Genomic DNA, 27,956 nt, shown 5'->3' with positions numbered 1-27,956 from the left:
TACAACAGATGCCTTACTTTATCTGTTTGTCCACTATTTGTCCAGCTCCTTCCCGAATCAGCTGACCTGTCCACTCCCACACCTGGTAGACACACTCTCAGCACGAAGCCATTACACTTAATATTCCTTGTTCAACTTATATCTTATAAATTAACCAACGGGTATGCTATGCTCTTTGAGAAGATGGTCCCAAATATTCTGGGACACATGATGCTCTTTAAATATCTTTCCCTGCTCAGAACTTCGCTAAGAATGCTGTTTGAAAGCATTCACTCAATTTAAAGCAAAAGACTGGGTAAGAAAAGGTAGATATTTATATTTGTATAGATGCTTTAATTCAAAATCCATAGTGAAGGATGGTGAAATAGCTCACCCGTGTTCTCTTGGACATATCTGAGGCACTCATGCCCTCGGCTGATTTCATTCCGGCTCGAATCACTGAAAAGAACAAGGAAGATGATTCTTAAATCCCAGGGTGCAGGGTGGACAAAATCAGAAGCCATCATTGTGCACACCTGAGATCTATTATGTACCAAAATAGATCATCTTTTCTCTAATCACTTCAACACTTGGTTTTCAAAAGAATATTTAAGAAAAATAATTAAGCTGCAACACCAATGCATTCTGACTCTTGATATCCAATTGCCAAAAAATTCATCCCTGCCAGCACTGCTAAATGCAATTTTCAGGATGTATACTAGTTAGAGTTAGTTAGCACAGAAACTGGTTCTTCAGGAAACTTACTGGTCAAAGTTATTTAGCATGGAAACCAGCTCTTCAGGATGCATACTGGTCCATGTGTTTCAAAGCACAGAAACCGGCTCTTCTTGAGTTAATTTTATTTGCCTGCATTACATTCAAATCCGTCTAAACCCTTCCCAACCATTAACCTGTGCAAATACCTACTGAATATTGAAAGGTTTAGATAGAGGGGACATGGACGTGGAGAGGATATTTCCTGTAATGGCTGAGTCAAGAACCAGAAGGCACAGCCTCTAACATGCCTTTAGAACAGAGATGAGGAGGAATTTCTTTAGCCAGAGGGTGGTGACTGAAGAATTCATTGCTATGGACAGCATTTGAGGCCAAGTCATTAGGCATACTTAAAACAGAGGTTGATAGGTTTTTGATTAGGAAGGGCATCAAAGGCTATGGGGAGAAGGCAAGGGAATGGGGTTGAGAGGGATAACAAATTGGCTATGACTGAATGGCACAGCATTGATGGGCTGAATGACCTAATTCTGCTCCTATGTCTATGGTCTTTTAGCTGTTAAAGCTGGGACATTTTAGCTGTTAAAGAAAGGAAATTATTTAGAAATTATTTCTTTCTTTAGACAAGGATTAAGGGGGGGGGAGGGTTAATATTATTTTTCTCTTTCTTACTATTTTATCATTACATTTATTCTTCGTAATTTTCTAAAAATTTAATAAATAAATAAATAGATATTTAGTGCTTTTCTGAAGCTTAGAATACTAAAAGTTATTCTGCAGTCCATGAAGTTTTTTTATTAAAACATAGTCAGTCACTGCTGCACAGGAAATCTGGCTTCCCAAGTTCCCAAGGATCATGATCAGTGCTCAAGTTAACCTGATGCTGGCCAGCCTGGAGAACTGCGATTCTCTTTAAAAAGTTTCGGGGGAATCTTTCCTATCCATCCAAGAGAGCAGACATTTACATCCAACAAAACACTCGCTCAGACCTGCAGCGAGGACATGACTTGGATTTCCAGTGATGAATTTGATTTGCCCATAACCTTGCTGTTCATAAATAAGAATGATGCTCCGAGGTAGGGCTTGCATCTGATTACCACACCTTGTCCAGATTGTGCAAGGACCGTGCGATGGAATCCTACTAACTAAACCCTCCTCTGGTTACTTACAGCCCTCTCGAGCCAGGTATAAATTACGAGTTCCAGACGGCTTGTCCGATTTCTTCTGGCACAATTTCTTTGCTTCTTCACGACTGACTGCAATGCTCACATTGAGCTTCCGCCCATCCAGCCTGAGACCTTCGCTCTGAAAACCAAACACATCTAGTTTATGTCAGACGCCCAAGAGCACAACCAAAACATATCTGTCACCCTTCCAATTGACTTCAGACACGCAGATTTTTTAAAAATCTTTGAACTCTCCTAACCACCTTATTGACAGGCAAAGAAAGGTTACTAATGAATACAGGACTTGCCAAAGATGCTCAGAGCCAACAAATGAAATTTGGAAAACTAACACTTGTTCACTAAGTTTCCCAAGTTCTTCTCCTTCTCAGCAGTCCTGTCTTGTCTCATCAACAGAATGACCATAGTTGAGCGGGATGTGCCTTATCAATGGACTTCCCTCATCCTGGCCAATGGAAAGTAAAGGGTGTGCAACTACTACCTGCTGTCAGCAATGAGTAAGAAAAAGATCCTATGAATCAAGTGTTAGGAATCAAACAACAAATTTTTGTTTCAAAGACCATTACAGGATAGAGAAAGAAGAATGATAGATGTACAGCACTCGATGATTTCCTGTAAAGGAAATAGAATGAGAGACGGGATGAGGATAAATAACTGCAAGTGAGTGGGAAGTGCCAAACACACCCGTTGCTCACCTCACTCTGGTTGTCTGCCACCTCGACACACTTCTGTGCTGATTCTTTTGCCACAAACTGGGCAAAGGCACAACCTGCGACAAGCGGAAATCAACTTGTGAGAAATTAAGGAACAAACATGGCAAATCAACTTTGCCAATCTATATTTCCCCATAGAAGTAGCCATGTCGGCCCATCCAGTCGATGCCAGCTAAAAAAGCTCTTATAGTCTGGTTTCTTTCTCATCAGTTTTCATATTCTTTTCCCTTTATCAATTTTGGTCCTCCTTTGCTGTGGAATGTTCCTAATCCAGACTTACTGTTATTAACAGCAATTTTATAGGGTTATTCCTTGATATACTATTTTAATTTTTTCCTCTCAGCCATGGATAGAACTCTATTCTTACTGTGATGTTGTGCCTGATAAAACAATACTTCATGCAAACCATGCATTACTTCTTTAAATGTGAACCATTTACATTTGTCATACACCACCACACCTTTTCATAAACCACAATAACTTTCCACTCAAACTTTCAGTTTGGTTTGTTTCTATTTAAGACCCTCATGTTGAACTAAACTACATCAGCTTCAAAATCAAAGTAAAAATTTTAATCATATTATAGTTACACTTTTCTAAAGGTACTTTTAATATAGTTTTAAAATAATTAATTACAAATTCTTATTGCACACTACATGATGTAAAATAGCTTTCTCCATAACTTGTTCCTCATCATATGATGATGAGAGGCATTGATCGTGTGGATAGTCAGAGGTTTTTTCACAAGGGCTGAAATGGCTAACACAAGAAGGCACAATTTTAAGGTCCTTGGAAATAGGTACAGAGGGGATGTCATGGTAAGTTTTTTTTAAACACAGAGAGTGGTGAGTGTGTGGAATGGGCTGTCAGAGACTGTGGCAGAGGCGGATACAATAGGGTCTTTTAAGAGACTTCTGGATAGGTCCATGGAGCTCAGAAAAATAGAGGGCTATGGGTAACCCTAGGTAATTCTAAAGCACATACATGTTCAGCACAGCATTGTGGGTCGAAGGGCCTGTATTGTGCTGTAGGTTTTCTGTTTCTATATTGCTCTGAACCGTAATTCACCGTTACTTCTTTCTCCACATTGTTACCACCAATCATTCCACACATAGAGAGCTCCCCATGACTATTGGTTATCTCTGCTACATGAACTGCTAATTTAGTTATTTATGTCATCATTAATATGATGGCTACAATTCAAGAACCCTCTTAACTAATGATCAACTGAAACAATACTACTCTGGGTTTGAAGATAAAGGCCTTCCTAGTCACAGCATCTTAAGTCCTTTCCTGATTTCCAGCATCGACCATTAGATCCAATGTCCACCACTACCCACCATCTCACTATTCCTTAAATCGCTGCAGTCTTCGCTGTTTCTAAACTACACTGCATTGCACATTATTCACTGATGTCACCAGCGTTCTAGACCTCTTGCCTTACCTTTGGAGTGCTCTGTGTCATGATGCATGACAATACGAACATATTTCAGATCTCCAAACTGCTCCAATAGCTCTCCCAAAGAATCTTCCTCAGTGTCAAAAGACAGGTTCCTGCAAGAAAAAACAGAACAAAATTTTAAGTCGCAAGATCAACCAACCAGTTTGAACGAAAAGGATAAACTCACGAACCAGCGTGGAAAGAATTAAATCCAAAAGGGTAAACTCACAAACCAGCACGGAAAGAATTAAATCCAAAAGGATAAACTCATGAACCAGTGTACTTGGATTTTCAGAAGGCCTTTGACAAGGTGCCACACATGAGGCTGTTTAACAAGATAAGAGCCCATGGAATTACAGGGGAGTTACTAGCATGGGTGGAACATTGGTTGATCGACAGAAAGCAGAGAGTGGGAATAAAGGGATCCTATTCTGGCTGGCTGCTGGTTACCAGTGGAGTTCCACAGGGGATAGTGTTGGGACCGCTGCTTTTTCCTATGTATGTCAATGATTTGAACTATGGGATTAATAGATTTGTGGCTAAATTTTCCAATGATACAAAGATAAGTGGAGGAGCAGGTTATGTTGAGGAAACAGAGAGCCTGCAGAGACTTAGATAGTTTAGGGGAATGGGTAAAGAGGTGGCAAATGAAATACAATGTTGGAAAGTGTATGGTCATGCACTTCGGTGAAGAAATAAATGGGCAGACTATTATTTAGATGGGGATAGAATTCAAAATGCAGAGATGCAAAGAGACATGGGAGTCCTTGTGCAGGATATCCTAAAGGTTAACCTCCAGGTCAAGTTGGTGGTGCGGATGGCGAATGTAATGTTGGCATTCATTTCTACAGGTATAGAGGCAGGGATGTGATGTTGAGGCTCTATAAGGCACTCGTGAGACCACACTTAGAGTACTGTGTACAGTTTTGGCCTCCTTATTTTAGATAGGATATACTGATATTGGAGAGGGTTCAGAGAAGAATCACAAGAATGAATCCAGTAATGAAAGGGTTACCACATGAGGAATGCCTGGCAGCTCTTGGGCTGTATTCCCTGGAGTTCAGGAGAATGAGAGGGGATCTCACTGAAACATTCCAAATATTAAAAAGCCTGGACAGATTAGATATGGCAAAGCTATTTCCCATGGTAGGAGATTCTAGGACAAGAGGGCATGACTTCAGGATTGAAGAACGTCCATTTAGAACAGAGATGCAGAGGAATTACTCTAGTCAAAGGGTGGTAAATCTGGTATTTGTTGTCACGAGCAAGTCCCTGGGTGCATTTAAGACAGAGATAGGTAGGTTCTTGATTAGTCAGTGCATCAAAGGGTATGGGGAGAAGGCAGGGGAGTGGGGATGACTGGAAGAATTGGATCAGCCATGATTGAATGGTGGAGCAGACTCGATGGGCCGAATGGCCTGCTTCTGTTCATGTATCTTGTGGTCTTATGAAAAGAATTAAATCCAAACGGATAAACTCACAAACCAGCACAGAAATAATTTTATCAAAAAGGATAAACTCACGAACCAGCTTGGAATTTATTCCAAAAGGATAAACTCACAAACCAATGCTGAAAGAATTAAATCCATGCAAAGGACATAGAATGATCTCCTGATGGTGCTGTTGAAATGTGTTAAAGAAACAGAGGTCCCAATACAGAGCATGTGCATCCTTCCAGGTAGAATGGAGACTGAAAGGCATACAGTATTGTGCAAAAGTCTTAGGCACTTGAGAATTCTTTTATTTGGTTTCAGATAGCATGGCCTCCACAGAGCCCAGATCTCAACATCATCCACGCTGTCTGGGATTACCTGGAGAGACAGACACAAGCGAGGCAGCTGAAGTCTACAGAAGAACAATGGCAAGTTCTCAAATATGCCTGAAACACATACCAGTCAATTTTCTTACAAAATGGTACAAAAGTGTACCTAAGGAAACTGATAGAAGTTTTAAAGGCCAAACACTGATTTGATTTAGTTCTTTACATTTTACTGCTCTTATAGTAATTTTTTGGGGAAATTTTAGAAACTTTTCATTTTGTTATTTTTGAAAGCATCTTCACCTTACATTTTTTTTACATGTGCCTACGACTTTAGTGGAGCACTTTATCTGTCAAGGCACTATGGGCAGGACCCTTGAATAATCAGAGATCAAGGGATGGCTTGAATCCATGGAAGAATAACACCATGCCTGACAATTAGTTTCTGAAAAGCAGAAAGAATCAGAGCTCAAGAGAGAGGAATCAAACATCCTGAAGAAAGGCCTCTGACACTGACAGATGACCTATGCCTCAGATCACAGGTATTCATGGCCTGGAGAACAACAGATGCTGCACAAACCCTCCTTCAAAAGCTGTCTGCTCCTGAAACCGTGTTGAGTGTTTGACTACGGCTTTGCTGCATCTCATCAGCAGGAAGATTACAGTTCAAAGGCATTAAATTACTTTTGGATTTACCCTCCACTCTCATACAACAGGGTTCTATCCTGACCTGATGAAAACTGTCCGTCCTTCATGGACATCCACTGGAAGTCTGGACTTGCTCAACTTCTTTTTCTTCCCAGGCTTTTTACCTGAAGTACACAGATAGAAGTATGAAAACTACATATCCCTTAAAGGTAAAAATAATACTTAAACTCCACCTTATGCAAAGGTCTCATATTTCACCAATTTTTAAATACATGGCTTATAGAGGTTTGAGCACATAACTCACTATTTTCTTCTTCTGAATCCAAATCACTATCCTCTGAATTTTTATTATCGTCATCATCATCACCATCATCGTCATCATCACCATCAATGTCATCATCATCATTATCATCATCATCACCATCATCGTCATCATCATCACCATCGTCGTCATCATGTTCAGTGTCTGAAATTCCCATTTCATCATCTGATGCCATGACTTCCTCATCCACCTCCTCCATCACTGATCTGAAACATCATGTATTTTGATCATGGACAAAATAGATAAATGGGATCAGCAGTAATGATATTGGGAAGATAGCAACTGAGGTATTTACAGATGTCAAGGTTAAAAAGTAAAACTTCAAAAGTAGTGATTTTTGGATTACTCCCATTGATACACAGGGAAAACTGAAAGGCTGATATACATGTGGACAGAGAAAGAAGGGTGAGGTTTCTTGGGACACTGGAAATAGTGGTGGGTCAGAAGGGACCAGTTAAGTTGGACAGCCTGCTCCTCCTCCCTTTCTTACTCCATTCCTGATTTATTTATTTTTCTTCCTCCCCTTTTTTCTCTCTCTGCCCATCACTCTTTGCCTGTTCTCCATCTCCCTCTGGTGCTCCCCTCCCCCTTTCTTTCTCCCTCGGCCTCCTGTCCCATGATCCTTTCCCTTCTCCAGCTCCGAATCCCTTCTGCCAATCACCTTTCCAGCTCTTAGCTTCACCCCACCTCCTCCAGTTTTCTATCATTTCACATTTCCCCCTCCCTCTCCTTTCAAATCTCTTGCTATCTTTTCTTTCAGTTAGTCCTGACGAAGGGGCTCGGCCCGAAACGTCAACTGTGCTTCTTCCTATAGATGCTGCCTGGCCTGCTGCGTTCCGCCAACATTTTGTGTGTGTAGCCTGCTCTTCAGTAGGACTGGAACCAATGTCATAATTTTGTGTACCTCAATCAGCCTTTTCCAGTCCAAAGGAAATCAAACCTAGCCAATCTAATCACTCCAGTGCTCAAACACTCCCTCCCTGGCAACAACCTGATGAATTTTCTCAGTATCCTGTGCTGGGCAATCTATTCAATTTGGGTGGAGAGGAAGGAGTGATGGGAAACTACTGCTTTTAACATAAAGTTTACTCTGAAAACAACTTAACTGTTGGCTTTCTTAGGCTTGTATATTTGTGACACCAATCACTGGACAATCTATTCGAGAGGGAGAGCAACTGTTTGAGCTCAGAGGAATTAGTCTTTGGACAATTAAATATTTATGCTCTTTACCTTTTCCTGGGGGCCGTTTTCTGCTGCTTGGTGGGTTCCGTGTCTTTGTGGATGCCTGATCTTTCACCATCCTCTTCTTTGTTCTCTTCATGAAATACATCTGCTTCTTTATTATCAGCTCCTGCCAATAACAACCATATACGATGCTCAGAATTCCAATGGCACCCACCACTCGAGGGAAATGATTTCCTGACTTGCAACACCGGTATCCAGTTCAGCAAAGCCTAATTTCAAAAGCTCACTGTTGATTTCAAATACCTCCATAACCTTGCCCTTCTAGTTTCCATTACCTGCCCATCCTACAACCCTTGTAGATCACTACATACCTTCAGTTTTGGCCTCTTGGGCATACTGAAACTAAATCACTTGAATGCAGCTACACGAGCACCATTTAAAAGACATGGAACAGAGTCAAATGGAATTAACCTGGATGGGTAAGCTGGTCAGCATGGATTAATTGGTGCAAAGCACCTGTCTCTGAGCTGTATGACACCTCAGCTCTGTTAGTCATGCCTTCATTTGCCCCGGCCCACATCAGAAAAACCTTCCCTCTTGCTCATTTAATTTCTAAAATCTCTAAAACCTTACAAAAGACCATGAGATACATTGGGGAAGCTACATAAACGTAACTTTAAATCAACCAATTGGAAACTACAACCTGAAATAAGGTGTTATATTACCTGCATTGGCAGTACCCACAATCACTCTGTACTTGTCTTTTGCCACTGCCCAGTCCACTGCTATAGGACGACCTGGAAAGACAGCACGAGATAAGATACAATCAGCTCCCCATGCCATTTCTGCCCACCAACTACCCCTTCTATCCCAGGGTTGCCCATTTTCCTCAACTGATCCTACTAACTAATTCCATCCACTCAGCATCCCAAACTCAAGCACTCAGCAGGTCCTCTCAGCTCACTGCCACCCCAGTCCCTCATTCTTACTTTGCTCCTCCCTCCCTCCCAATACTTCTTTCCACCCTTCTTCCCTACTTCTCCTTTGTTCTCCCACTAACCCCTCCTCCACTTCCACTCCTCCATCCCTACCATCTACAATCTAACCCCTCCTCCACAACGCCTCCAAAACATTACTGTCACACCTTGTCCTCTCTGCCCCACTCTTTCACCTCATAACCCCTCCCCTTCTTTATGCCCAACTCAAAGAGATAACACACCCTTCAAATTTCCATCCCACAACCCAACTTCCCCATCTCACTGCACTTCTCAAATGTTCTCATTGCCTTTAATTTTTTTCAGGTTCATTCCCTTTAAGGCCTTCCCAGCTTCCAGGACATTCTTGAACTGAACAAATGCAAACCCTCGCATCTTCCCATCTGAAAGACAGAGCAGAAGTTTCCAAAACATTCAGTAACCTAGAGTTGATTCGCAAAAAACAAAAATTAAATGGACTTAAAAGTGTGCATGGCCCTCTCCCGCTTCTCTACATGTTTTACTGGTTTCATCAATGTATTACTGAAAGATCAAAAACAATCTAGTCTTAAAATCTGAAACATAAACTGAAAATGCTGGAAAGACTCACTATTCCCATTCTGTGGAAATTGTGTCTATTAAAGCCACTAAAGTCTAATTCCTGTCAAACAAACAGTGAACAGATCTAAAATATTAACTTGTTTCTCTTTCGATTGGTGCTATTTGATCTGTTGAGTATCAAATATTTTCTGCTTTAATTTATACTGGTCATGAAGTAGCTGAACACTGTTTAATTAACCAATAAGATTCAGATAGTTTAATGTCACTTCCCGTACACAAGTGTAAAGGAGACTGAAATAACTGTTACTCTGGATTCAATGCAGCACAAAAAAACACAATAAATATAAATACATCAGATAACTTATATTCATAGAATGATTGTATGTCCATAAATTGATGCTAGACTATACATATGGTGACAGACAAGAAATAATAAAGTAGTAGTGGAGTTAATCAGTGGAGGTGTTGAACAGCCTTACTGCTGAGGGAAAATAACTGTTTTTGAGTCTGGTGTGGATGCTGCGTAGCTCCCTCCCTAAGGGTAGAGGGACAAATGGTCCATGAGCTGGGTGTGTGAGTTTAAAAGTAATTTTTTATTATCAGAGTACATATGTGTCACCATATACAACCCTTAGATTCATTTTCCTCCGGGCATACTCAGCAAATTTATAGGATAGTAACTATAACAGGATGAATGATCAATGAAAGATCGAGTATAGAAGACAACAAACTGTGCAAATGCAAATAAAGCCAGAGCATGAAATAACACAATAAAGAGTTCACTAGTTGTGGGAACGTCCCGATGGATGGGCAAGTAAATGGTGTTACTGGCCTTTTTTCTAGCACTTTTCTATAAACACGTGGGTAGGCTGGTGCTGGTGATGTTTTGTGTAGTTTTGACTACTATTACTAAGTCACTTACTGGGAGAGAAAACTCACAACAACACACACAAGTTGATCAATTGATCCCCTGACTTCACGAAGGGCCTCACCTGCCTGTTTCTCCTTTACCTGTCTATCTACCAGCTTGCCAAGTCCCCACTTCCAACCCTGCCTGACAGCTCATCATGATAATAACGGGAACTGATGCAATCTCTCTAACCCACTTCGAAAATACACAGCTGGTTACCTTGACCCAAGAACTGGTCTGCTGTTGAAGCACAGGTCGACTACGGTCATCCTGATGTACTTCACAAGAATTATACTTTATGGCCTCAAAAGCGTATCCCCACATGGCAAAAGAACACTACTTCCTATTGTGCACAACCTAGCAGACCACAAAAGGAGGAGATGGCTGAGCCATCATAATTCAACCAGTTCTTTGAAAGCAATGCCCAGCTAACGTAGTGTAGCAGTTAGTGTTCTGGAGTGGTAGCAGTTAGTGTTCTGGAGTAGCAATGCCCAGCTAACGTAGTGTAGCAGTTAGTGTTCTGGAGTAGAAATGTCCAGCTACTGTAGTGTAGCAGTTAGTGTTCTGGAGTAGTAATGTCCAGCTACCGTAGTGTAGCAGTTAGTGTTCTAGAGTGGTAATGTCCAGCTACCGTAGTGTAGCAGTTAGTGTTCTGGAGTAGCAATGTCCAGCTACCATAGTGTAGCAGTTAGTGTTCTGGAGTGGTAATGTCCAGCTACTGTAGTGTAGCAGTTAGTGTTCTGGAGTAGCAATGCCCAGCTAATGTAGTGTAGCAGTTAGTGTTCTGGACTGGTAGCAGTTACTGTTCTGGAGTAGTAATGTCCAGCTACCGTAGTGTAGCAGTTAGTGTTCTAGAGTGGTAATGTCCAGCTACCGTAGTGTAGCAGTTAGTGTTCTGGAGTAGTAATGTCCAGCTACCGTAGTGTAGCAGTTAGTGTTCTGGAGTAGCAATGTCCAGCTACCATAGTGTAGCAGTTAGTGTTCTGGAGTGGTAATGTCCAGCTACTGTAGTGTAGCAGTTAGTGTTCTGGAGTAGCAATGCCCAGCTAACGTAGTGTAGCAGTTAGTGTTCTGGAGTAGTAATGTCCAGCTACCGTAGTGTAGCAGTTAGTGTTCTGGAGTAGCAATGTCCAGCTACCATAGTGTAGCAGTTAGTGTTCTGGAGTGGTAATGTCCAGCTACTGTAGTGTAGCAGTTAGTGTTCTGGAGTAGCAATGCCCAGCTAACGTAGTGTAGCAGTTAGTGTTCTGGAGTAGTAATGTCCAGCTACCGTAGTGTAGCAGTTAGTGTTCTGGAGTGGTAGCAGTTAGTGTTCTGGAGTAGCAATGTCCAGCTACCATAGTGTAGCAGTTAGTGTTCTGGAGCAGAAATGTCCAGCTACCGTAGTGTAGCAGTTAGTGTTCTGGAGCAGAAATGTCCAGCTACCATAGTGTAGCAGTTAGTGTTCTGGAGTAGCAATGTCCAGCTACCGTAGTGTAGCAGTTAGTGTTCTGGAGTAGCAATGTCCAGCTACCGTAGTGTAGCAGTTAGTGTTCTGGAGTAGCAATGTCCAGCTACCGTAGTGTAGCAGTTAGTGTTCTGGAGTAGCAATGTCCAGCTACCGTAGTGTAGCAGTTAGTGTTCTGGAGTTCATTTCCAGAGCCACCTGGCAAGAGCTTGTACACTTTCCCTGTGAAATGCACAAGTTTCCTCCAGGTGCTGTTTCAAAGCTGTACTGCTTGGTAGTTAATTGGTCATTGTAAATTGTCCTGTGATTTGACTAGTGTTAAATAAGTGGGCTGCTGGTAATGTGGACCGTTGAGCCAATCAGCCTGTTCCGCCCTGTATCTCTAAATAAAAATAAGGTAAAATATTTTGTCTCCCATACACATTCATTTAATCATCCTTCCATTGAAAATACTGATTCCATAGATATGTTTGAACATCGCTTTAGAACAGAGATGAGGAGAAATTTCTTCAGCCAGACATCAATGAATCTGTAGAATTCATTGCTACGGATGGCTGTGGTTGATATTTAAAGCAGAGTTTGATAGGTTCTTTATTGGTCAGTGTATCAAAGGTTACGGGGAGAAAGTAGGAGAATGGTGTTGAGAGGCATGATAAATCAGAGATGGTTGTATGATGGAATAGACTTGATGGGCCAAATGGCCTAATTCTGCTCCGGTGTCTTATGTTCTTCAAATATCTCAGTAAATGAAAATTTCAAAAAATGTAAGTATAAGAAATCTGAAATAAAAACAGGAAACACTCAGCAGATTACACAGCATCCACAGAACGAGAAATACTTAATGCTTCAGCTCAGGAACCTTTCACCAATATCCAAAAACACACACAGGCTGAATCCCAAAACAAAAAGTCAATAACTAACCCTGGTTTTCCTTGTCCAAAACTAACCTTTAGTAGGGATGTTCACTTCCAGCACAGCACCATACTGTGAGAAAATACCTTTCAAATCATCTGCTGAACACTGAAAGGAGAAAAATAAGCATCCATGAAACCAAGTTACTATACGGAGGCCAAGAGGAAGAGTCAATGTTTAAAAGGTGTAAACACAAGACACAGATTTTGGGGATGTTTCGATGTTCCCTGCAAAATGCAACTATCAAACTTATCCAAAAAAAAATCATCACATTCTCTGTCAGTTCTTGTAAATTAGTGCTTCCTTTCCAACCACTTCCCAATGTAATTCTCTTTGAAAAATGTTATTTGTCAAATCTGCACTCATCATTCCTCACAAATCCATATTTGAATCTCTTTCAGGTTCACTGCTGAATTAGTCAGATGACATCCTCCGTGACTGTGTCCATGTTGCATTGTCTTGGATTACCTGGGGGTGGAGTTTCAAGATGGCGACATAAGCATCTGCCTTTTAGGCGCTCTTTATTTTTTCAACTATAATCACCCTTTAATTAGATCTTTTCGAACTTAATCATATGAGTTGCTACCTTTGATTGACCCTTTTTTCCTAAAATAATATTTGATCTAATCTTGTCAAACCTAAAATGGCTACAAGTAAGAAATCGGCTAAGGATCCTGTATCCATCGACGCAATTTCTGCTCTTTTGGACACTAAACTGGATGCTAAACTGGATACTAAACTGGTGGGTCTGGAAGGCAGACTAGAAGGTAAATTGGACAGTAAACTGTTAAATTTGGAAAGGAGGATTACTTCGAAAATATCCGATCTTGAAGGAGTTGTTAAATCGCTTGAAACTAAGTTTCAGTCGCAGGCGTTAGTGGTTCAGCAGCATGAAAATAAGATCACGACTCTTGAACAATCAATTTGTGAAAAAGCACGTACAATTGAAGTGTTAGAGAAGAAGATAGAGTCGACTGCTAAAACTTTAGATCAGTATAAGTTTAAAATTACTGATCTTGAAAATCGTTCTCGCAGACAGAATTTGCGCATCATCGGAATTCCCTAAAAAGTTGAGTCCGGTGATTTAACTGAATTTTTCTCTAAATTACTGTGGGAAATTTTCGGTGGTGAAGGTTTGAAAAATGAACCTGTTATCGACCGCGCTCATAGAGTTGCGAGGTTTTCGTCTGTGCCTGATAAACCACGAGCGGTGATTGTTGGCCTTCATTATACTCGTGAGAAAGAGCTTCTAATTCGGTTAGCTCGTAAAAAAGGTATGATCTCCTACAAAAATTACTCATTTCGAATTGTTGAGGACTATTCCTATGAAGTAATGAAAGCCAGGATCGCTTTTAAACCAGTGATGGCAGAGATTCATTCGATTGGATTTAAACAAGCTTTAATGTATCCAGCGAAGCTTAGAATTGTGCTGCCCGACAACAGTCTACACTTTTTTAACACTCCTGAAGAAGCGAAGAAATTTGTTGAAGAATATCGATCCTCTAGTGCAACTTGAACTATGAGTTACATTGAAGATTTTTTTTTTTGGAGAGAGGATGCCATTTCATTTTAAGTTTTAACCCTGGAAGTTGGGTTATAACTTTTTATTTTGGGCTATAGGTCTGGGGTTTTTTTTTACTACTATTATTATTGCTTATAGATGCTGTTTTAATTTTTATAATATCCTTTTTTATACACGTTTGTATTTTGTAATCAAGAATTATTTTTTCAAAATGTCGTTTCTTCTTCCCATAAGTCTTTACTTTTTATAAGCGTTTATTTGCTTGCCTGTATTTAGAAATGGAACAAAGGTTTTGAATTCTTTTTTTTTTAGTCTTTTTTTTATATATGTTATAGTGTCTATTAAATCTTTTTTTTTTTAAAAAAAAATTCTATTTTGATAACTTTTTTGATTGCTGAATTTATATTCATATTTTGTAATATGGCTTTCTCAAAATGTCATTTCTTCTTCCCATAAGTCTTGGCTTGTGAAACGTCATCTTTGTATTTGAATATGGAATTTCTTTTTTAAAGGTGTATTACATTTTTAAACTTTAATGTTCATTTTTTTTTATTAATGATTTTTCTGGTTTTACTATTTTGGTTTTTTTTCTTGATTTGACTGATGTGTGTGTGTATGTGTATGTATGTATATATATGTAGGTATATATATATATATATATTTTTTTTTTGCAACTCTATATTTTAATTAGGGTGTTATATAGTTTTTTCTTAAAAAAATTTTCTTATGGAGCTGCCATCTTGAAATGGGGGTAATGTTAGTATTAGTTTATGCGCCTGCCGCTTGGCTTTCTTTCAAAGGGTGGGGGGAGGGGGGAGGGATCTTTTTTCACGCTTTTGCTTTTTATTTTTTTGCTTTTAGTTTATGGGCCTACTTTAAATTGTTAATATTGTTGAGGTGTCAGGATCTCCGGTTGCTCCTGAATCAATTTTCCTTCTTCCTAAATTGTGGGTTATGTGTCTTTTTAACCTTTTATGATACACACAATTAATATTGGTATGATGGATAAATCTATTAACTTTATCTCGTGGAATACTAATGGTTTAAATCATCCGATTAAACGTAAAAAAATATTTAAAGTATTCCATAGATTGAACGCTAATATTATTTTTGCACAGGAGACCCATATTAGGAGGGAGGATAATCAACGTTTTTTTAGGTTCTGGAAAGGACAACAATTTCACTCAAATTGTACCGCTAAAATTAGGGGTGTGTCTATTTTTATAGACGCCTCTATTTCGTTTACACATTATGAAATTATTTCGGATCCACAGGGTAGATTTTTGTTGATAACTGGTTCACTTTTTAATCGGAAAGTTGTTTTAGTTAATATTTATGCTCCAAACTTTGATTGTCCTGAATTTTTTAAGCGTTTATTTACTTCTCTTCCTAACTTGAATGAATATATGTTGATTATGGGTGGAGACTTTAATTGTTGTTTGAATCCTTCGATGGATAGATCTAAACCTATTCGAACTCTTCCGAATAGATCAGCTTTACTTATTAATTCTTTTATGGTTGATTCTGGAATTACTGAAATATGGCGGTTTTTGAACCCTAAAGATAAAGAATTTTCATTTTTTTTCACATGTTTATCATAGTTATTCTAGAATTGATTATTTCCTTATTGATCATCGTTTATTAACAGATGTTATTGATTGTAAATACGATTCTATTGCTATTTCGGATCATGCGCCTTTGAAGTTATCTATCAAGATTCCGGACTCTTCTTTCAATACTAGATCTTGGAGACTTAATGCTACTTTGCTTCAAGATCCAGAATTTATTACCTTTATAAAACAACAAATTGACTTATTTTTTTCAACAAACTATAATGAAGAGATTGATAAAGGAATACTTTGGGACTCTTTCAAGGCTTTTATTCGTGGACAAATTATTTCATATTCCGCTGGTAAAAGAAAACAAAGATATTCAGATATAGCTTTATTGGTGGATAAAATTAAAGAAATTGATAAGATTTATTCCGTTACTCCTACCAAAGAACTTTATAAGAAGAGAGTTGAGCTTCAAATGGAACATAGTTTATTATTATCTTCTTCAATTGAGAATCAATTAATTAAGACTAGGGCTCAATTTTATATTCATAGTGATCGAACTGGTAAATTGTTAGCTAATCAATTAAAAGCTATTTCGACTAAGCGACAAATTATTAAAATTCGTAAACAAGACGGTAATTTAACTACTGATTATAAAGAAATCAATAACACTTTTCAAGATTTTTATAAATCTTTATATCAATCAGAATTTGACGGTGACCGGTTTACGATGGATAATTTTTTTAATAACTTGAATATTCCTAAACTGATAGATGAAGATTGTAGCTTGCTTGATGCTCCTATTTCTATGGATGAAATAAGAGAGGTTATCTCATCAATGAATTCAGGGAAAGCTCCTGGTCCCGATGGTTTTATTGTAGAATTTTTTAAAACTTTTTCTTTATTGCTTTCTCCTTGGCTATGTGATATCTTTAATGATGCGTTTGTTAAGAAGAGACTACCTCAATCGTTTTATGAAGCTACTATCTCTCTAATTCTTAAAAAAGATAAAGATCCTACTTTATGTGCATCTTATCGCCCTATTTCATTATTAAATGTAGACTCTAAGATTCTTACAAAAATTTTAGCCATTAGATTAGAAAAGGTATTACCACAGATTATTTCAGAAGATCAAACTGGTTTTATTAGGAATCGGTATTCCTTTTTTAATATTAGAAAACTGATTAATATAATTTATACTTCATCACCTACAACCCCAGAATGTGTTATCTCATTAGATGCTGAAAAAGCCTTTGATAGAGTGGAATGGACATATTTATTTAATGCATTGAGAAATTTTAATTTTAGTCCTAATTTCATATCATGGATTAAATTAATATATTATAAACCTGTTGCTTCTGTTCTTACAAATAATTATAGATCCTCTTTTTTTCAATTATCTCGTGGTACGAGACAAGGTTGTCCTTTAAGTCCTTTATTATTTAATATTGCATTAGAACCTTTAGCTATTGCTATTCGTGAGTCTCCTAATATTTTTGGTATTACCCGTAATGAGAAGTTATACAAATTATCGCTTTATGCTGATGATTTGTTGTTATATATTTCTAATCCTAGTAGGTCTATTCCTGCTATTTTATCCTTGTTGGCTCAATTTGGTAGCTTTTCTGGTTATAAGCTAAACTTAGATAAGAGTGAGTTATTCCCTTTAAACGCGCAAACCTTATTGAGTGATAGGATGCCATTTAAAGTTGTTACTGATAACTTTATCTATTTAGGTATAAAAATCACTAAGAAATATAAAGATTTATTTGGACTGAATTTTTTACCTATGCTTCATCAAATTCAACAACTTACTACAAGATGGTCTCCCTTATTTTTATCATTAGTTGGTCGGATTAATGCTATTAAAATGATGATTTTACCGAAATTTTTATATTTATTCCAAGCTTTACCAATTTTTATTCCTAAATCTTTTTTTGATAATATTGATTCAAAAATTTCCTCATTTGTGTGGCAAAATAAAAATCCTAGGTTAAGCAAACGGCAATTACAAAAGTCTAAAAAAGATGGTGGTCTAGCTTTACCTAACTTTAGATTTTATTATTGGGCGAATAATATTCGTAACCTAATGTACTGGAAACTAGATTTGGATTCACCTGTGTGCCCACAGTGGGTAAATTTGGAATGTAGTGAGGTTAAGGGATATTCTATATTTTCCGTTCTTGGTTCTTTTCTTCCTATTGATTTAGCCAAATTCAATAAACAGATATCTAACCCTGTTGTTAAACATACACTACGAATTTGGTTTCAATTTCGCAAATTCTTTAATCTGAAAAACTTTGCTTTGGACAGCCCTATTTTATGTAATTTTTTTTTCAAACCTTCATTGACAGATCAAGCTTTTAGTATATGGAAAAGGAAAGGTATAAAATGTTTTCGTGATCTTTTTTTTGAAGGTATTTTGATGTCTTTTGATCAACTATCCAACAAATTTGAATTACCTAAATCTAATTTTTTTAGATACTTACAAATTAGAAATTTCTTACATAAAATTCTTCCGTCTTTTCCTAATTCAACTCCATCGGATTTTTCAGATTTGATTTTTACTTTTAATCCTTGTCAGAAGGGATTAGTAGCTTTTATTTATAACATGATTATGAAGATACAGCCAGAAATATCGGATAGAATTAGACAAGAATGGGAAAAAGAACTTCGATGTAATATATCAACAGATAAATGGGAAAAAATTTTACAAATGGTTAATTCTTCTTCTATTTGTGCTAAACATGCTTTAATACAATTTAAAATTGTACATAGAGCTTATATGTCTAAAGATAAGCTTGCCCGATTTTACTCGCATATTAATCCTCAATGTGACAGATGTCACTTAGAAGTGGCTTCATTGACTCACATGTTTTGGACATGTCCCACTTTACATAACTATTGGAAGGACATTTTTGATGTCATTTCCTCAGTATGGAATATCGATTTACAACCCCATTTTATTACTGCAATTTTCGGTATACCAAATGAAGATGGCAATCAGCTTTCTCCTTCAATCAGACGAATGATTGCCTTTGTAACATTAATTGCCAGAAGGTCTATATTACAAAACTGGAAAGAAGTAAATCCTCCTACTACATTTCAGTGGTTCTCCCAAACCATTTCTTATTTGAGTTTGGAAAAAATCAGAAGCACTATCTTTGATTCTTCAATTAAATTTGAAGAAACTTGGGGACCATTTATTCGACATTTTCATATGAATTAATTTGGCCTATTTCAGATCCTTTTCTCTACTTATCCTTGTTCAGGTATGGAGTTCCAGAGTTCTTTTCTTGACACCTTCATATATTTATAAAGTGCTATTATTGCCCACGTTAGTTTAGTTTAGTATTTTTTTTCAATATATATTTTTTCTCATATATAATTTCAATTTTTTTTTCTTTTTTCGATGATTATTTTTGTTTTTTTTTCATATATATTTATATAGACTTGATTGATTTATGTACCTTTTGTCGATTGATGTTTAATAGGATATTATTATCCTATTACTAATGTAATTTCAAGTTTATTGAATTTGTAATCTGCTCATTATTATGTGTTGTTTTTTTTTATATATGAAATTTAATAAAAAGATTGAAAAAGAAAGAAAGAAAAGGATTACCTTGCTTATAATATTTGGCACTTCTGCCCATACCACTCCCCGCCCCATCCCAGCACTTTCCTCTTCAACAGCCCATGTGTTGGTACACTGTCTCTCAAATGTCCAGTCTTGAATTAAAAAATAATTTTGTCTGCCAAACATTCGGAAGTCTTTGCTGGTTGGGATTGACAATAAATGTTGTGTCCTAGTTGTCTACATTGTATAAGACAGGCCAGTACAACATGGAGAGCAAGCGGGCTGCCCCCTCGATGTAGCTCATGAATTGAAAGGAATGGCAGAGACCGATACAGTTTGGCACCTGTGGCATCAGAGGAGTTGCCAGTCAGTGCTGAGCTCAACGTAGGACTGCCTTACAGATCCCAGCTCTGGGTTTTTTTGGGGTTCACTCCCAACACCTGTCCCATGAGTGGGTGTGGCCACAAGACAGCAGAGGTTTAGGATCAGAGTTTTCCTTCTCCTACATGAGGTGCCAACCATGGACGACAAGTCCCATCTGCCCAAAACATTACGAAGACCAAAATCATTATTTTCACTGTCAATAAACTCCTTACGCGGGTCCGTTACAGCATTCCATAAGCCAACTATCGTGCTTTCCTCCATACCTCGGTGCATAACTCCATTCCATACCTAACTATCCTGCTTTTCACAACATCTTGATTTGGCTGGACAGAGGAAAACTACAAAATTTGGAGTTATGGCAATCCATGAACAAAGTAACAGACTTCAAGAAAAAGAGACGTCAAGAATATAAAGATATGGTGAGCTAAATGGATGCACAAGATGGTCGAATAAAATCCACACAAAGAAACATGCTATGTTACTTCCTAGCAGGAAAAATTAAAACATACAATACTAACCAAACAGCAGCATTCTAAAAGGATTTGAGAGAGAGATCTGGAGTTGGGAGTTATGAGGATAATTCATTAAATCTGTCAGGACAGGTAAAGACAAAAAATCAGTGAAAACCCAAATTAGAAATTGACTCAATTGTTGGTCTATGGACAACACTGGCTTGCAAGGTCATTTCAGGGTTCAATAAATGTGCTGTAGAGCTGGAATCATGGCAGGCCAGACTGAATAATGATGCTGGACTTGCTCCCCTAAAGAATATTAAAACAAAACCTGTTTCACTAACAACAATATGGTGTTTTTTTAAGTAACTGTTAGTTTTGATCAGCTCTTAATTTGGAATTTCTAATAATTAACCAAATCTAACTGCTACAGCTGACATTGTGGGATATGAATTTGGCTTATTTACCGCTGCACTATCATGATCTCTTGGGTTGGTCCCTGTATGCCAAGCTCTCAGGCATGGAATACAAGAACTGGAAATACACTATGAACTCTTATAAAACACTGCATCTGCTACAAATGGAGTGTCATGTTCTGTCCTAGGTGCTACACTGTACGAAACCTGAATGCTTTGGAGACAGTGGAGAACAGATAAATGGAATCCTGGGATGAGGAACTTTAGTAAAGTGAATAGATTGGAGACAACAGAATTGTTCTCCTTGAAACAGAGGGAGATCTGAAGATCGAGCTACCTAAAATCATGAAGGGAATAGTCAGAGTGGACAGACGGAAATTGTTTCTTTGAAGGTTGGGGCCACAAACTAAGGACCTTTCCCTCATCTCCTAAAACAACTCCTTCACCCTAGGATCAACCAAGTGAACTTTCTCTGCATTGTCTATTTCCTTAAAGAGACCAAAACTGTACATTGCACTCAATGAGTCTCACCAATATCCTCTACAGCTGTATCAAATCTTTGCTTCCTTTTGCAATAAATTACCTACTCCACCAGCATGCTAATCCCCCCCCCTCACATAACTGATCCATAATCACTTAGCATACTTTGTGTCCTACCCACAACTTAATTCCCCAATTATCAAGAAAGCTCAACAGTGCCTCTACTTTCTGAAGACACTCATACCCTTCTACGGATGCGCAGCAGAGCATCCCAACTTGCCACTTCACAGCATGGTATTGAAACTGTACTGCAGAGAAGAGGAAAGCTCTATAACAGGTAGTCAAAACTGCCCAATGCATCACTGGCAACAGTCTGTCCACTATTAAGGACATATGTACAGAAAGGTGCCGGAAAAGGGCATCTCACCCTGCTCTTGGACTGTTGTCCCACTCCCATCAGGGAGCAGGCTACATACCATCCACACCAGAACCACCAGACTCAAAAACAGTTAATCTCCCCAAGCAGCAAGTCTGATCAACACATCCTCCCCCTAAGCCACACCACCAGACATACCAACACTACTTCATCATTTCCTGTTAGAGACACTCCTGTACCATCAATGCACGTATATTGTGTTTTTTTTTATTATTGTGCTCTTTATCTTTGCTTTTTTATGTTGCATTGGATTCAAAATAACTATTATTTTGTTCTTCTTTACATGTGGGTACTGGAAATGATACCTAACAATTCTGTATCCTGAATCTTATCTTTATACCATCAACAAACTGTGACACATTTACTCAGTTTCTCTGCCCAGCATTCAAAATAAATTGTAAATAGCTTAAGTCCCAGTACTAATGCCTATGATACCCCATTAGTTATTACTGATCAGTTTAAAAATAACAAATTCATTCCTGCTGATTGCTGCCTGTAGTTGCAATCAAAATAATCAACTGCAGCTGGCAGAATTGTATTCGAGCAAGAATCTGCAAGAATTAGGAACAAGAAAGCAGCACTTATCACACGGAGCCCACACTCGGTGCAATTCAGTTTCTCACAGATTAGAACCCACAATTGTGGTGGGATTTATTCACAGTTAGGAACTGCAGCATTCAGAAGTGTTAATCAAAAAATAAACTACAGAAGTTGAAAATCTGAAATACAAAACAGAAACTACTGGAAAAACTCTGCCGGTCAGGCAACATATGTGGATGGAGGAACAGTTTAATATTTCAGTCTTAGGATCTTTCATTAGAACTGACAAAGTAAGTTAGCATATGCAGCACCAGAGAGTGGGTGTGGGGGTATGGACAAGACAAAGGGAAGACCTGTGACAGGTTTGCTTTGGAGTTGCTGTGGGGATGTTAATGGGACAATTTGAGGGTTAACAGAATATCCAATTTAATGCAAAAAAAAATCAAGTCAAGGTGTACTAATGGAGAGGGAAGAAAGAGCTGAACTAGTATCACAGAAAGATGACTTACAGCAAAGGGACTGTTTATCAGAACTTTTTAGTCTGAGGCTTCCAAACCTGTTATAGTGAGGCCCAAACGCGCTGGAGGAACAGCAGCTTATTTCCCATGTGACAACCTTGCAGCGTTCCAGACTAAGTACAGAATTCCCTCATTTCTGATAGCTCACATTCTGTCGATATAAGAATTGGTCATTTTGTTGAGTAACCCATCACCTATCCACCATTGGCTCAGTGTTTGCTGTCACTCTTCATCAGCTCTGCTATCTTTCTCCTCAGTTCAGCAACTTATCCCCACAGCAATCTTAACCTGAACTTCAGTTGTTCTATTGATCCATTTTCCTAGCTTGCCTGACCTGTTGAGGAATATTTTTGTTATTTGTTTAGGAAGTAAGAGACTTGCTCATCACATCTGACACAAATAAGAGGCAAACAAGATGAGTACAGTAATAGGCAAACTGAATGACAATCACAATTGATATTAGACTACAAATTGATTCTCAGTTCCCAGTACCTTAAAGCTCAGGTTTCGAACAATCAATCTTGCTTTTCTCTGCAGTTTCTTCTGTGTTTTCTGTTCTGTATTCACTTTATAAGCTTCCTTGGGGGCTGTAAAATTAAAATGAAATTATTTGTAGCTTAAATTAATTAAAATGGTTTCACAATGGACTGTCATTTCAGTATTCATTATCTGTGAGTTTAGACAGTACTCAATATTTAAACTAAAGATGCCATGGGTTTAAATATCAAGTATAGTCCCTCTGTAAATCAACAAATCATCTTTATCCCACTATCAGAAAAATGTTTTAGTCATAGAAAACTACAGCACAGAAACAGGCCACACTTGGGGAGCACTGTCGACAACTTTGCACTGCATATCTCAGAAAGGATGTGCTGCCATTGGAGAGAGTCCAGAGGAAGTCCAAATCCCTCCCCTCCCAAACATCAAACAGGAAAAGCCTCCTCAACCTCTAAATCCCTCCAAAACGCAGACAACCTGGGTAACATTTTCAGGATCTCCCTTCTCCAGGAGGAAGTGATCAAAAGGCAGGCAGCTGGCACTCACCATCCTCATTCGCTTTGATATTTCAATCTCCCACATCGCTTTAATCAGCAAACAATGGAGGTTTTAATCGGTAAGATGGAGTCAAACATCAGCTCACACTACCTGTTTGCCACGAGGTTCACGCACACTACCTCTGTCTCCCAGAATCCTAACTGAGACTGAAGAGTGCTGGGACACAGAATTGATCTCCAAACAGCAAGTTACATACGCCAACAGTTCCAGAATCACATCCAAGACAGAAAACAAATGTAAAAGCCATAAAAGAAGTGAAATATATGATTTCATGATCTTCCAGATGGCTCACCACTGCACTAGAAAATAGATTTATACGCAGGTTATTAGGAAGCCTACATTTTATTTTTCTCATGTTTTGTGCTGGAAGCCTGCTCCACAATCGTGACGTATTAATGTCAGAACATTCAACACAGTACAGATTTAAAGACCTGCAAAGTTCTTTTCACCCCTGCCGAACACTATGAATTAACGTAATTTACACATGGGTACAACTAATTAAAACCCAACACAGTAAAAGGGCCTTCACTAGTGGTATTTCATAAGACTTCATTTTCCACAAAGACCTTGATCTCTGGTACAGTCAAGGTCAACCTAATGACAAAATGGATTGTGAATATCCAAATACATTTCATCTCAGTTTGCTGCAGCCAATAGAAACTATTAATTTCAGTTCACTTTTCCAAGTCTCTTTTGCTGAAGTTTAATGTTTTACCAACAACATCCATGGGATACAGTGTTGGGAATTTCTTTGAAGGGGTTAACCTGTGAGGCGAGATTGAGTCGCCTGGGACTATACTCTCTGGAGTTCAGAAGAATGAGAGGGAATCTTATTGAAACATTCAAAATTTTGAAAGGGATAGATAAGATAGAAGTAGGAAAGTTGTTTCCATTGGTAGGTGAGACTAGAACTAGGAGACATTGCCTCATGATTCAGGGGAGAAGATTTAGGAGATGAGGAGAAACTGTTTTTCCCAGAGAGTGGTGAATCTGTGGAATTCTCTGCCCAGGGAAGCAGTTGAGGCTTTTTTACTAAATATATGTATTCCCTACTATATAAAAAACTAGAGGACACAACCTCAAAATTGAGAGGTGACCTTTTAGAACAGAAGTAATTTTTTTTAGCAGAAGAGTGGTGAATCTATGGAATGCTCTGCCACAGACTGCAGTGGAGGCCAAGTCCATGGGTATTTTTAAAGCAGAAGTTGACAAGATTCCTGGTTGGTCAGGGCATCCACGGATATGGTGAGGAGGCAGGTGTATGGGGTTGAATAGGATCCAGTATCAATCACGATGCAATGGTGGAGTGTATTTGATGGGCTGAATGGCCTAATTCTGCTCCTATGTCTTCTGGTCTTATGGTCCATAGACATCTATGGTTTGAGTTCTCCTCGATTGTGAAACTGCTTAAAAAGAGATAGCTCTATCTATTCCAAATGCAACGCACTCACCCTCTTTCTTGCCCAGAAGTTTCTTCTTAGCAAGAGATGCAAAGAGTTTCTGGCCATCATAGAACCTGACTTCTTTGAGAGCTTTCTTAGCATCATCTGGGAGAGCAAAAGTCACATATCCAAAACCACGACAAGTCTGACTACCTGGAGGGAAAAAAGATATCAATTCACTGCACGGCATCAGCCTCTGCTCAAATAAATTACAACATTCCAACACTGGAAACCACCCACATACTGTACATCCAGATAATGTAAATGACTGCACTCGGTATTATTCCATGCCAATCATAATGTGACAGCCTACACTGGAAATTAAAGAATCCACTTTAAATTGCATAGTGTAAAATTCACTCAAACATCAGTATTTCCTAAGTATGTATACAGTAATGTGCAACAGTCTTAGGCATATATATATAGCTAAGGTGCCCAAGACATTTGCACAGGACTTCAGTAATTTTATGTACTGCACTGTACTGTTGCCACAAAAACAAACTTCATGACATATGTGAGTGATGATAAACCTGGTATTCGCCATTTCCACCCTGGGAAAAAGTCACGGCTATCCACTTGATCTATGCCTCTTATCATCTTGTACACCTCTCATCCTCCTTTGCTTCAGAGAAAAGCCTTAGCTCACTCAACCTACCCACATAAAACATACTCTCTAATCCAGGTTAGCATCATGGTAAACCTCGTCTGCAACTTCTTTAAAGCTCTTGCATCTTCCCATTATGAGGTAACCAGAATCAGAATAATTCAAGTGCAATCTAACCAGGGCTTTATAGATCTGCAACGTTACCTCATGGCTCTTGAACTCAATCCCTCAACTAATGAAGTCCAGCACATCATAGCTATTTTGAACATGGGCAGACACGAGTGAGATATGCCAACTAGTGGAATGGTGCCGCAGCAACAACCTGGTACTCAACATCAGTAAGATGAAAGAGCTGATTGTGGCCTTCAGGAAGGGTAAGACGAAGGAGCACATACCAATCCTCACAGAGGGATCAAAAGTGGAGAGAGTGAGTGGCTTCAAGTTCCTGGGTGTCAACTTGGTCCCAACATATCGATGCAGTTATAAAGAAGGCAAGACAGCAGCTATACTTTATTAGGAGATTGAAGAGATTTGGCATGTCAACAAATACACTCAAAAACTTCTACAGTTCTACCGTAGCGAGCATTCTGACAGGCTGCATCACTGTCTGGTATGGAGGGGCTACTGCACAGGACTGAAAGAAGCTGCAGAAGGTTGTAAATCTAGTCAGTTCCATCTTGGGTACCAGCTTATAAAGTACCTAGGACATCTTCAGGAAATGGTGTCTCAGAAAGGCAGTGTCTACTATTAAGGACCTCCAGCACCCAGAGCATGCCCTTTTCTCACTGTTACCATCAGATAGGAGGTACAGAAGCCTGAAGGCACATACTCAGCAATTCAGGAACAGCTTCTTTCCCTCAGCCATTCAATTCATAAATAGACATTGAATCTTTAGACACTACCTTATTTTTAATAGTATTTCTGTTTTGCACTTTTGTTAAATCTACTCAATAACATATGTAATTGATTTGTTTATTTTTTAAAGTTTTATTTACTTTTTTCTCTTTGCTAGATTATGTATTGCATTGAACTGCTGCTGCTAAATTAACAAATTACACGTCACATGCCAGTGATAATAAACCCTACTCTGATTCTAGGAACCCTATCATCTTGTGCTGTGATTTTGTGAGTGATCTATGGATGTGAATCACAAGATCTCTCTGTTCTTCCACTATGTTAAGAATCCTCCCATTAACCCTGTATTCTGCCTTCAATCTCGATTTTCCAAATGTGATTCACTTCACATTTTTCCTGGTTGAACCCCATCTCTAAGTCAGAGTCCAATGTCTTGTCGATGTCCAGTTGCAATCCACACTCTCCACAACTCCACTAACCGTCGTTAAATTTATACTTTATTTACTAAGAAAATCTAAAATGATGGTGATCAAAGTAAGAGGCTGAAATTTGGTTCTGAAAAGGATAATTTCAAAAGTTAGTGAAAGTCCAACTATCTGAACCACAGATGGAAGTAAGCATCACTGTCAACAATAATCTTGAACACTCCGATCATCTTTCACCCCAAAACCAACACCGGCAGGTTTAATGTAATATTTCCCAACCCCACCTCTACCATCCCCAACACCTGCCCGACCGCTCCCCCACCCCAATACCATTCCCTTCTGCCACTACCCCGCCATAATCACCCCCTTGCTTTGCCGTCACCACGATCTCTACCACCACGTTGCCGTTGTTGCTCCCAACTTGTGCAGTGCGCTCTCATCCCTAACCTTTCTCTTTCACCACGAAACAGCGTTTCACCGGCCCTAACTCGCTGTAAATCTCCTCTAGCCGCTCGTTGTTAGCCGAAGTCGGCAAATTCCTCACGAAGACCGTCGTCAACCCGCTCCGAACCGCCGTATGAGCCTCCTCCACGGACGCGGCCATCTTTTGCGGTGCCCCGAAGCAACTGTTCCGACCAGAACAAAACAGCTGCACTAAACAGACCGGGTGAAAAAGGGAACATTCGTTTTCTTTCACACGTTTAAGTAGATCTCAAATAAATTCTTTTTAACATAATATTCAGTGGAAGATTTCTCACTAATAACTACCACGAAGATCATTATTTCTGGTGTCAAACCTATGGAAAGCAGCAAATTTATACTGAATTTCAATTGAATCTAATATTGTTTCCTTACAGAAACGTATCCCATGAACCCAATAAGTAATATTTAAGGGCAGGTTTGTGGTGTAACTAAAAGAGTTG

At 38.8% G+C, this 27,956-nt stretch overlaps 1 protein-coding gene across 1 annotated transcript in view; it reads right to left on the bottom strand.

The window, feature by feature from the left end:
* Window positions 1–27,644, bottom strand: part of rbm28 (RNA binding motif protein 28) — a 49,260-nt gene extending 21,616 nt beyond the window's left edge. Inside the window, exons 1-13 of the mRNA XM_059987005.1 lie at window positions 27,481–27,644; window positions 25,159–25,302; window positions 23,144–23,238; window positions 12,803–12,875; window positions 9,249–9,341; window positions 8,689–8,760; window positions 8,009–8,129; window positions 6,761–6,984; window positions 6,539–6,620; window positions 4,053–4,162; window positions 2,591–2,664; window positions 1,881–2,016; window positions 374–438 (exon numbers count right to left, since the gene is read on the bottom strand). Of these exons, the coding sequence (XP_059842988.1) occupies window positions 374–438; window positions 1,881–2,016; window positions 2,591–2,664; window positions 4,053–4,162; window positions 6,539–6,620; window positions 6,761–6,984; window positions 8,009–8,129; window positions 8,689–8,760; window positions 9,249–9,341; window positions 12,803–12,875; window positions 23,144–23,238; window positions 25,159–25,302; window positions 27,481–27,637 (1,446 nt within the window). The 5' untranslated portion in view covers window positions 27,638–27,644. The remainder of the gene's footprint in view (window positions 1–373; window positions 439–1,880; window positions 2,017–2,590; window positions 2,665–4,052; window positions 4,163–6,538; window positions 6,621–6,760; window positions 6,985–8,008; window positions 8,130–8,688; window positions 8,761–9,248; window positions 9,342–12,802; window positions 12,876–23,143; window positions 23,239–25,158; window positions 25,303–27,480) is intronic.
* Between the last annotated feature and the right edge of the window lie 312 nt (window positions 27,645–27,956).

Source organism: Hypanus sabinus, chromosome 13, assembly GCF_030144855.1.
Source record: "Hypanus sabinus isolate sHypSab1 chromosome 13, sHypSab1.hap1, whole genome shotgun sequence".
In the NCBI taxonomy this organism is placed as follows: Eukaryota; Metazoa; Chordata; class Chondrichthyes; order Myliobatiformes; family Dasyatidae; genus Hypanus; species Hypanus sabinus.
This window is presented reverse-complemented; position numbering and strand designations above follow the sequence as displayed.